The 11127-nt window shown below is 43.4% G+C and overlaps 1 protein-coding gene across 1 annotated transcript; it reads left to right on the plus strand.

Annotated features, from left to right (window-relative positions):
• The first annotated feature begins 331 nt into the window (after positions 1–331).
• LOC112099025 lies at positions 332–3168 on the plus strand. The gene is made up of 4 exons (XM_024186124.1): positions 332–1111; positions 1214–1555; positions 1655–2116; positions 2440–3168. The coding sequence occupies exons 1-4, from the start codon at positions 332–334 to the stop codon at positions 3166–3168; spliced, it is 2313 nt and encodes a 770-aa protein (XP_024041892.1).
• The last annotated feature ends 7959 nt before the right edge of the window (positions 3169–11127 follow it).

The raw sequence follows: 11127 nt of genomic DNA on the forward strand, positions 1-11127 counted from the left end.
TATGCCAGGTATCCCACCTTCTCTCTTTTGTCATAAACTCAATGTCAGCCCGCATTATAAACCGATCAAACAAAAGCATCGTACCTTCAACCAAGAAAGGTACGATGCAATTGAACAAGAGCCAGACCGCCTATTCGCAGCGAGGTTTATCCGGGAAGCAGTGTACCCCGATTGGATATCCAACGTTGTTCTTGTCAAGAAATCAAATGGAAAGTGGCGTATGTGCGTAGACTTCACCGATTTGAACAAGTCCTGCCCCAAGGATAACTTCTCGCTTCCCCGGGTGGACTAGCTGGTTGATGCAACAGCGGGGCATGAGATGTTTAGCTTTATGGACGCCTTCTCCGATTACAACCAAATCCCAATGTATGAACCCGATCAAGAAAAAACGGCCTTCATCACCAACCGTGGGTTATACTATTATAAGGTTATGTTGTTTGGTTTGAAGAATGTTGGGGCTACCTATCAGTGGCTAGTGAACAAAATTTTCAAATCGGTGCATGCGGGGGAATACCTGGGGCACCTCAGAGATACCTTTACCGTTTTGAGAAGACACCAGATGCGGCTTAACCCTGAAAAATGTGCATTCGGGGTCACTTTGGGAAAGTTTATCGGGTTCATGGTACAACAACAGGGGATTGAAGCTAACCCCGATAAAATTCGGGCAGTTCTTGACATGAAATCGCCAAGCACCATCAAGAAGGTTCAAAGCTTGGTAGGCCGAGTAGCTACCCTGAGCCGCTTTATCTCCAAGGCTACCGATCGGTGTAAGCCTTTTTTCAAAGTTTTTAAGACCGGTAAAAAGTTCCGATGGACACCTGATTGCGAAGAGGCTTTCCAAGAACTGAAGGGGTACCTCGTGAATGCTCTACTACTTGCCAAACTTGAGCCGGGAGAGGTGTTTCTGTTGTATCTCGCCGTATCCGAGCACGCCACCAGCTCTGTGTTACTCCAAGAGGATGATAATGGGGTACAACGACCTATTTACTACACTAGTAAGGTTATGGTTGATGCCGAAAAGAGGTACCCCACCTCTGAGAAGATCATTTTGGCATTGGTCGTCTCCGCACGGAAGCTCAGACTATATTTTCAGGCTCACACCATTGCAGTCGTCACCAACCTTCCCCTCCGGCAAATCCTCCAGAAGTTAGACATGTCTGGAAGGCTTCTCCGATAGTCCCTCGAATTAAGCGATTTCGACATTATCTTCAAGCCTCGTTCGGCGATTAAAGCCCAGGACATCGCTGATTTCATCGCGGAATTCGCCAATGACTCAAGTGGTAAAGGTGATTTGAGATACCTGTTAGATACCCCACCCACCGATGAAGAGGAGCAGGTCTGGAAAATATATGTGGATGGTTCCTCTAACTCACACAGAAGTGGCGCGGGAGTTATTATAATCGACCCGAACAAAGTGAAAATATGCTACGCCCTACAATTCGGATTCAAGGCCTCAAACAACGAAGCCGAGTACGAGGCAATCATAGCGGGGTTGAGGATGTCGAAGGCTTTGGGAGCAAACATGGTACACGTAAAGAGTGACTCACAGTTGGTGGTAAGCCGGATTACCGCACAATATCAAGCGAAAGAGGAAAACATGAAGGGGTACCTCGGAAAAACCAGAGAGTTGATGTCCTAATTTTGCGAGGTTAAGGTGGAAAGGGTACCCCAACTGGAGAACAGCGAAGCCGACACCTTGGCAAAAATGGCATCCCTTGGGGTAGCTCAGTCATTTGGCCCCATCACAACAGAATACATACCTGAACCTAGTGTTGGTCTCCCAGAGTCATTGGAAGTAGGATCACTGTCCAACAAGGTGCTTTGGATGGAGCCTATCATAAGGTACCTCAAGGACGGAGACCTCCCCTCAGATAAAAGTGAAGCAAGAAGACTAAAGTACAAAGCCGTTCAGTACTGCCTGATCCAGGATACCCTATACAGAAGAGGGTTCACTCTTCTTTACCTTAAATGCTTGGGAAGCGACGATACCGAGTATCTCATGAGGGAGATACATGAGGGGATTTGTGGCAATCACTATGGAGCACAATCACTGGCGCAAAAAGCTCTCCGTCAGGGGTACTATTGGCCAACCATGTGGGAAGATGCCAAGAATATGGTACGAAGTTGTGACAAATGCCAAAGGTTCGCTAGGGTACCCCATCTACCCCTAGAGAAGCTAACAATTATATCTTCCCCTTGGCCCTTCGCTATGTGGGGAGTGGACCTCATTGGCCCGTTACCTACCGGGAGGGGGCAAGCAAAATATGCAATCGTGGCGGTAGATTATTTCACAAAGTGGGCGGAAGCGGAGCCGCTAACAAGCATCACAGAAAGGAAAACCACAGAATTCATTTGGAAGAACCTCATTTGCAGATTTGGGATCCCCTATGCAATTGTCAGTGATAACGACAAGCAATTCGATAATGAAAAATTTCTAAGCTTTTGTTCGGAGCTGGGATAGACAACCGATTTGCTACACCTACCCATCCACAATCTAATGGGCAAGTCAAAGCGGTTAACAAGATTATTAAAGGTATCCTGAAGAAGAAGCTAGAAGAAAGAAAGGGAGCATGGGTAGACGAGCTACCTAGGGTACTGTGGGCGTACCGGACTACTCAAAACACCTCCACCAGGGAGACCCCGTTTTCCCTCGCATTCGATGTTGACGCAGTGATTCCAGCAGAAATCGGGGTACCCTCTCACAGAGTTGAATACTTTGATGAGGCCGAGAACACCTCATTGGTTGCTTCAGACCTTGATTTGGTGGCTAAAAAAAGGGCAAGAGCAGAATTGAGGACAGCCATATATCAGCATCACATTTTGGGTCTATATGAAAAAAGAGTACGCCATCGATCCTTCAAGAAAGGAGACTTGGTCTTGAGAAGGGTAACTCAGAACACTAAGGTACCCTGCGAAGGTGCTTTTGGGGCAAATTGGGAAGGACCTTACCGCATCGACAAACACGTTGGGTCAGGTGCATACAGGCTACTCCACATGGATGAGACAATCGTGAGGCACCCTTGGAATGCTGCAATGCACGGAAATATTTCTCCTTTATTTTTCGTCACTTCGATCTTAGAATGCGGATTATGTTCATTTATCGCCATTAATATACCCTTGCATCTGGTTATATGCAATTCTCACCATATGCTTGTCAATTATGATTAACCTATCACAAGACCAATCAGGGTACCTGATATGCCTAGATCGTGACGATCTATGTAAAACCAAGATGGGCAACGAAGTGAACATCCCAGGGGTAGTCTTTCTGCGGAAGCATGGCAAAACTACCTAGACAAAGAGAGGGAGGGTCAAAAAGGACCCGAGGGTGAAGAAAAACCGGCATACCCTAGCGACACAAGGTTCGGCTTAGGTGTGAGAACACCCACACCTCTGTCCTCGTACTTTTGCAAAGTATGGGGTAAGCTATTCAAAAAATTCGAAGAGAACTTCGAAAGAATAAGAAAGTGATTGGTTGGACCAATTGCGCTTTCAGCGTTTGATCGAGATGTCGCGATGATGTTTTGATTACCTATTTGTGGGGAATCCGTCATAGTTTCCAAGAAAGACATACACCAAATTTGTGGGGAATTCGCTTGATGTCGAATATTTGTTAAGGTACCGGGGGTACCCCATTTCAAAAAAAAAATGAGAGGTACCCTAAGAATTTGCAAGATAACAGTTTAGCCAAGCATTCATTTGCAGAATAACAAGCATGCAAAGTACAAGATGACTCGATGGCATGGTATCATAACAAAAGAGAAGTCCCAATAATACAAAATATCCTAAGAAGCCGAAAAAGAAACTAGGTCCAAATAACAAAATGTGGATAGATAAAAAAAAAATAAGAATACAGTGAAAAGGTTACATCGAGTGGGGAACACCATCCCCGACATCCGTCTCCAGAGGGCGATCAGCAGAGGACTCCGAGGTACCCGGAATATGAGCAGCTGAAGTGGGGGCATCCGAGGCAGGCAACAACTGAAGCGCATAGGGTACCCTAGGCGACCCGGAAGGGGTACCCGACTGTGCCTGGGAAGACTTCTTCCTCTCTGCAATTGTCTTCAGAATCGTAGCCTTGTTGACAAATTTCTGCACGCGGGATACCTCCAGTTCTGGATCCACACTCCACACCTCCGTCATGATGAGTGAGAATGCATCCTCTGCCATCGTCTTTTGTCGTGATAGCAGATCCCCGTTGGTGGACCTCAACTCCTCACAGTCTTTCTCCACCCGAGCTTTCTCTCCCGACAGGCCAGTGTTGAGTGTTAGAAAATGCATATTTATAAAGGAGAAAACCGTCATTTTACATTTCAAGTCTTACTAACAACCCTTACTTTTATGTATTTAACATTCTTGTGATTTAATTACGTGCGTTTTATTTTAATTAAGTAATTTATGTATTTTAGGGGCATTATAGTCATTTCACAATAAAGGAGAGATCAGACGGCAAAACGGACATCACTTTTGAACTCAGGACGGTTGAAAACCTTAGGAGGAGCATGAAAGGAAAAATGACACTATTCACATGTACGGTACTATTCACGTATACGGGACTGTATACGTTACTGTTCACGGCACTATTCACATAGACGGATCGATGACGTGGCATTGACCGATGATGTGGCATTGACTGATGAGGTGTCACAATCCTGTTGGACTAAAATTCTTATGTACTGTTGATGGTGACGTGGCAGCATATTAGTAGACGAAAAATCTCGCGTACGGTGCATGCATCACACAGGATTATTTTCAACCAAACCGCGTTACTGTTCATCCGGGTCAAACCGCGTTACTGTTCATCCGGGTCAAACCGTGTTACTGTTCATCCGCGTGGTCAAACCGTGGACTGTTGACTGATGACGTGGCGCAATCCTGAGCGTCCAAACTGTTTTTAATCCGATGGCCATGATTTACTCCATGTATCTATAAAAAGGGGGCCTCTCCCCCCTAATTTGATATCTCTGAATCCATTTTTGGAATCCAATTTCTGTAATTCTCTCTCCATCTTGTATTTTCTTCGTATTTTAATAAATTCCCATTTTACCCCTAGTTCAATTATGAGTGGCTAATTTTCTTTCAAGCCTGGGTTGAAGGTGAAGTCTCAACATGTGTCATGGGCTTTATTTGGTAAATTTATTTTCTCTTCCCCTCTAGTTTTTGTGGATATTTTGACTTCTCGTCGACAAATAATACTAATCTTGTCTAGTACCGCCTTGGTTTCACCAGCCCTCTAGTACAAGGTTATTATTATTTGGCACGATAAGCCCTTAGCACCATATTGATTAGAGCGTTGTTCATGAGGTGTGGATTCCCCCCTTATGATTTAATTGGTATTAATACGGATTATTTAGCCCATGATACATGTTGATACGGATCCAGATACCCAAGTACGTCATTTTAATAGAATTCTCTTCAATTTATTCTTGCCATTTCAATTCCAATTTTAGAATTTATTCTCGCCATTTTAATTTAAGTTTTAGCATATTCCAAATCACTTCCACCATAAATCCAACCACTTATTTACAAAATTAATTCTACACATAATTAAAATCCACCTCCTCGTGGGATCGACACTCGTCACCATTGATCTATACTACAATAGATTCGTGCGCTTGCGAGTACATTAAAATTTACACAACAGCCAGCAATGCGTTCTTGTAAGGCTTTAACTTCTTGTGCAAGCTGATCCTCGCGAGATTGATGGCTTTGAAGCTCACTCCTTAACTTATCGACCTCTGACTGAGCGGCAACAAGGGAGTCGAGGTCGGGAAGGCAGTGGCTAAGGAGAAAGGATGCCTGCGGGTCATGAAAGACATGTTAAATATATGTTCATGGCAATATGATTAAATAAGTAAAAAAAAATGATGAAGGGTACACCCGGGGTACCCCAAGAAAGCCTACCTCTTAGGTAGCCCTAAGTACTTGACCATAGCGCTGACTCAAACTCATCTTGTCAACCTCTTTAGCAACCTCGGAGGTGACATTTTCAGCAGAGTAGTAAAAACAGCGAGCCAAGTGCGAAACCTCCTTGTTGGCAGCTTGGTTTAGGTCACCTTTACGTAACTCATCGGGAAAGCAGAAACCAGCCCGAATTTTCTTTTCCTCGAGCGAGGGTTACCCTTCGACCCGCTGTGGGAGCCACCCTGGGATTTCCCCTTTAGAGCAGGAGCTCAAGGAGGTCGGGAACCTTTTGGGGGCACCGCCGAATCCAAAGATCCGGAAGCACCTCCCACTACCGCTTGAAAAAAGGCGTCAAAAGCGTCACCCGTCGATTCCATAACTACACCCAATGCACAAAAGTTGTATTAGCCGGACAAGTACTAAGTACTACAAAAGCAAAAATGGAAAATGAAAAGCGAGGAAGCAAAATAAAGATGCGGTGATAACGGGGTACCCCAGTCCCGTAGATAATAATAGGGTCCCCTTCGACACCCGAATCATACATGAGTCACCCCCAGGAGCAGGTGGAGGACTTCGGTCAATCAGCCCCGCTCTCCATAATCTACTCTCCTCCAGCACATCACTATCCCTCTGTGCACCTCGAAGCCTATCCACAAACTTCTTCACCTCTCTCCCCACCTCCTAAACTGGGCATGATCCTTTAGCCCTTGTCACACCTGCAAAAGCTGAAAGAACCCAAAGTTAGCGAGACATTGAGGCGAAAGACTTCGATAAAGAACCGTAAGTAAGGGAGATACTTACAGTCTACATTGAAGGAATAAGGAACCTCCAGGGGGTTGCCCTTTTTCACCCAAAGTCTCTGTCCCCCACCTACCCTCAGCAACGAACCATCCCTTTCGATAACCCTTCTTCAAGGCAGGGCTCCCCTCAACAATATGATCATGATCACCCCGAGGGGAGAAGTAAGTAATACCGGGACCCTTAGACTTTTTGAATTGGTAAAGGCCCCTCAACTCCCGAACAGAAATGTCGCGCTTCAAGACCTCCAACCATAACACATGTAAGCCCGTAAGCGTCCTCCACCCCGAAAGGGACAGCTGCCCAAGAGCTACCCCCAAGTAACTAAACATTCTCATATAAAAATGTTGGAGGGGCAGGCGGAGTCCTAGATCAAATAGGTCAATATGGAGAGCAATCCCATCAGACTTCGGACACTCAGGTCGCTCATCCACGTGGGGTATCCTAAGCTGAACAGAGGGAGGAATAGTGTATTTGGCTCTAATTAAGTCCCCCAAGGTAGCGTTCCTCGTGCCTAGGAAAAAAAGGTTGCCAGATTTTGAAGGTGTGGCAGAGGGAGATTTAAGAGGGTGGTCTGAGGAACGAGCTGGAACCTTAGGCTTGGTTGACTTACCCTTCTTTCGAGGATGGAGGGTAGGCCGTTTACTAGGAAAGCGTGGGCTGACACGAGGGGTACTCCTAGGGGGAGGGGGCTCAGAACGAGAATTACAACTCCTAGAGGAACTAGGGGGGACCGATCCCCCTCGCTAATGGAGATGTGGGAAGGGGAACCCGCAAGAGAGCTGTCAACCCTATTAGCCCCAACTGCACGTCGCTTCTTCACGGGTCCCACGTGTTTCTTACCCATCTACTTTCCCCCAACAACATATCTACAAGTCCCCAACAATACACCCAACAATACATCCAACGAGCCACAAGTTCCCCAAACAACACATCCACAAGCCCCCAACAACACATCCAACAAGCCACATGTTTCCCAAACAGCAACATATTCATACCAAGCACCACCCACCACACGTCAACCACCAAATGCAAACACCAACCAACAAAAAAAAAACAAACAAAAACAAAAATAAATTTTTCTCAGAGTATGCAAAATAGCGCCACTGTGAATGCGCCAAAGGAGGAGAAGCAAGGAGGGATACCTGTGATTCACCAATTCGACAGATCGAGATTGATAATCGCAGCGAGACGAAGCTGCAGGCAACCAAAAATAGTGGGTAAAAATATGCAAGTGTAAAAATAAAAATAAACTTAAATATATATAGTTATTTATAAATAAATGAATAAATAAAATGAAGAACGAAGAAGCTGCAGCAACCAGCGTTGGCTGTCATGGCTGCAACCACCGAGAACCGACGCCGGAGATCACGAGAACGACGCCGGAAAAACGCTGCCGAGAACAAAAAAAGAAAAACCGAGAAGCTGCAGCCACCAGGGAGAATGACGCCAGAAAAATGCAAAGGAGGACGCCGGAGGATGCCGACCGAAACCAAAAAAAAAAACAAAAAGAAGAAGAGAAAAATTGAGAAGCTGCAGCCACCAAAACAACGCCAGAAATCTCCAAGAAAAAACGCCTGCCGAAACAAGAAAGAAAGATGAAAAAGAAAGAAGAAAAAGAGAGAAGAAAAGGAGAAAGAAGAGAGAGAAAGCGAGATAAAATGAAGACACAAGGAGGGAGGTTTACCGTGTGTATCACCGGACCGAGATCTCGCCGTGAGCCGCCGGAAAATCGCCTTTAACCGACCAGATCTGGAGCCCAAAACCGCCACTGCAGCAGCCGAGATCCACGCCAGAAAACGCACCAGATCAACGTCGACCGAGAGAGAAAGAGAAAAAAGAAAGAAAGAAAAGGAAGAAAGAAAAAAGGGAAAGAAGAAAGAAGAAAAAAAAATGGAAAAAGAAGAGAAAATGGGAAAGAAAGAAAACGGAAGGAGAAGGAAATAAAAGAAAAAGAGGGAAGAAAGAATAAAGCTTAGGGGAAGATGAACGAAAGTTTAAAAAAAAGAGTAAAGAAAAAAAAAATTTTACCTGTGATAAAGTTTTTGCAGTTAGAAGATGAGACGAAATTATGAAAGAAAAAGGCTACTGGAAATAATCAAATTTTTTGGAGATCGTTTGGGGATTTTCAAAATAAATGAGAGAAGATTGACACATGTCAGGAGTTTTAATTCAACCTGACAGAACACGCTGCCCAAGAAAGGAATTCAGGGATGTTTGTGTGAGATTGGTATTTTCAAAATTCAAACTACATGTCAGACGGCTGCCACTTCCCAAGAAAAAGGAGAGAGACACATGAAGAAAATTGTTCGTTCTCATCGCCAAAAAATAAAAAAGCGGGAAAAGGAAAAGACAAAGAGAAAATTTTTAGTTTGAAGTACACAAAGTTTAGTCAAAGGAAGAAGCTAAGCAAGGTACCCTCTGGTCCAGCAGCGTCGCAACGTGTCACTCATACAATGAGTTTCTTTTGCCTCCAATACTTCTCGCCAAAAAGAAACTAGGGGGATGTTGTTTGAGGGAAAAATAGAAAAGGCAATAGAGCCCCACGTGTCAACCAATGGAATGATTCCGGCACAATTTGAGGTACCCCGCATGATTAGAGGTACCCTGCACAAATAGAGGTACCCCACACAAATAGAGGTATCCCACACAATTAGAGGTACCCCATGTAAATAGAGGTATTCCATATAAATAGAGGTACCCCACACAAATAGAGGTACCCCGTACAATTAGAGGTACCCCACGTAACTCGAGGTACTTCCGAAAATATCCGCCATGAGAAACGTCACCGCCTCCTAAAAGATATTATTCGATTTTGTCAGAATTAAGAATAAAAAACGGGGCAAAAGCTTGTTTAGTCCCTATATTATGAGGTTAATGTCCATTTAGTCCCTGTATTTTTACAAACACCTTAAAACGTCCCTGCTACTAAATATTGACACTCATGCCATTATTTTTTATTATTTTTAACTTGTTTTTACAATATTACACTTTTACAATAATGTTTCTTTTTTGGATATTAATAAAAAATTAAATTATCAAATTAAACTCAAAAATAAAATAAAAACAAAAAAGGTATATATTAATTTTTGTGGAAGCTCACATATGTCTAAAAAATTACATTATCATTTTTTTTAGAAAAATTAATATTTTAACTCAAGAGTGTGTTCCACAAAAATTAATATATATTTTTTATTTTATTTTATTTTTTGGTGTTAAACTGGTAAATTATTTTTTTCTTTTTAATAATTTCTAAAAAAATTATTATAAAAGGGCAATTTATAAAAATAAGTTAAAAGGAACAAAAGATAATGGCAAAAGTGTCAATAATTTAATGGTAGGGATGATTTGAGGTATTTTAAAAAATATAAGGACTAAACGGATACTAACTTCAAAATATAAGGACTAAACGAGCTTTTACCCATAAAAAACGACACCCTAAAAGGAGGGACAGCCGCCTGCGACCTCTGCCAAAAGTGAAGGACAATGTCCCAAGGACAGTGGTCCCCAACCGCCTACTCGACAGCTACTGCAGAGGTACCCTGGACCACTCTCCAGCTCGCGCCACATTTCCAAAAGATGAGATACACCGCGAACATGCAGATAACGGCCCAAAAAATTATAAAGAGGTAAAAGGACGTTTGCCAAAAAAGGGTACGCCACGTGGCAGCTGAGGTACTCCATATATAAAGGCGCCTAGGTTTCATTCTCCATCATGCTTTCATTCGCCCAAAAAAACACTCACACTCGAAAAAATAGGTTTTCTTCAACCTTAAACCCTAATTTACAGAGGGCTAGCCAGCTCTCTTTACCATAAAAGCTTGAGTTTGCTAACTTGAGCGTCGGAGTATGAACGCCGGGGTACCCCGGCTTCACCTCTAACCTCTATTTCACTGTTTTGCAGGCGTGAAGCTCATTTTGAGGGACACCTCTCTTGTTTCTGACCTTCCACCATTGTTACCACTCTCTCTCCCCTTCTCACCTCCTCCGAATTTCAAATACACCGCGCCATACACAATAAACTAGTGAGGTACCTCATCTCCCCCAAAAATATAAATTCATTGTTTAAAATAGATTTTGAATTTTCCTACCCCAAAATCAGTTGAAAACAGCTATATAAAGGACTTACAATTTGTACTTCAGCGGCTTGATGAACTAAACCGTATGCAAGCACAAGCAGTGTGTCATGAATTGCGAATTGAAGAGGAAGCAATAGTGACAATCAATGTTGGGCTTTTTGTCTAAAACAACTAACCCTTTATGTCTTTCTCATCCTAACGGACCTAATCTATTCTATAGACACGCTTTAATAATTAATATCAAAGAAGGAGATGTCGACTTTGCTAAGCAAGTTTAATTACCTAAGATTTAACAGCATGTGGTGGGACGTGGGAGTTGCAAATATATAAAAATATAACCAATTAT

Source organism: Citrus clementina, unplaced genomic scaffold (assembly GCF_000493195.1).
Source record: "Citrus clementina cultivar Clemenules unplaced genomic scaffold, Citrus_clementina_v1.0 scaffold_4, whole genome shotgun sequence".
NCBI classification, from domain to species: domain Eukaryota; kingdom Viridiplantae; phylum Streptophyta; class Magnoliopsida; order Sapindales; family Rutaceae; genus Citrus; species Citrus x clementina.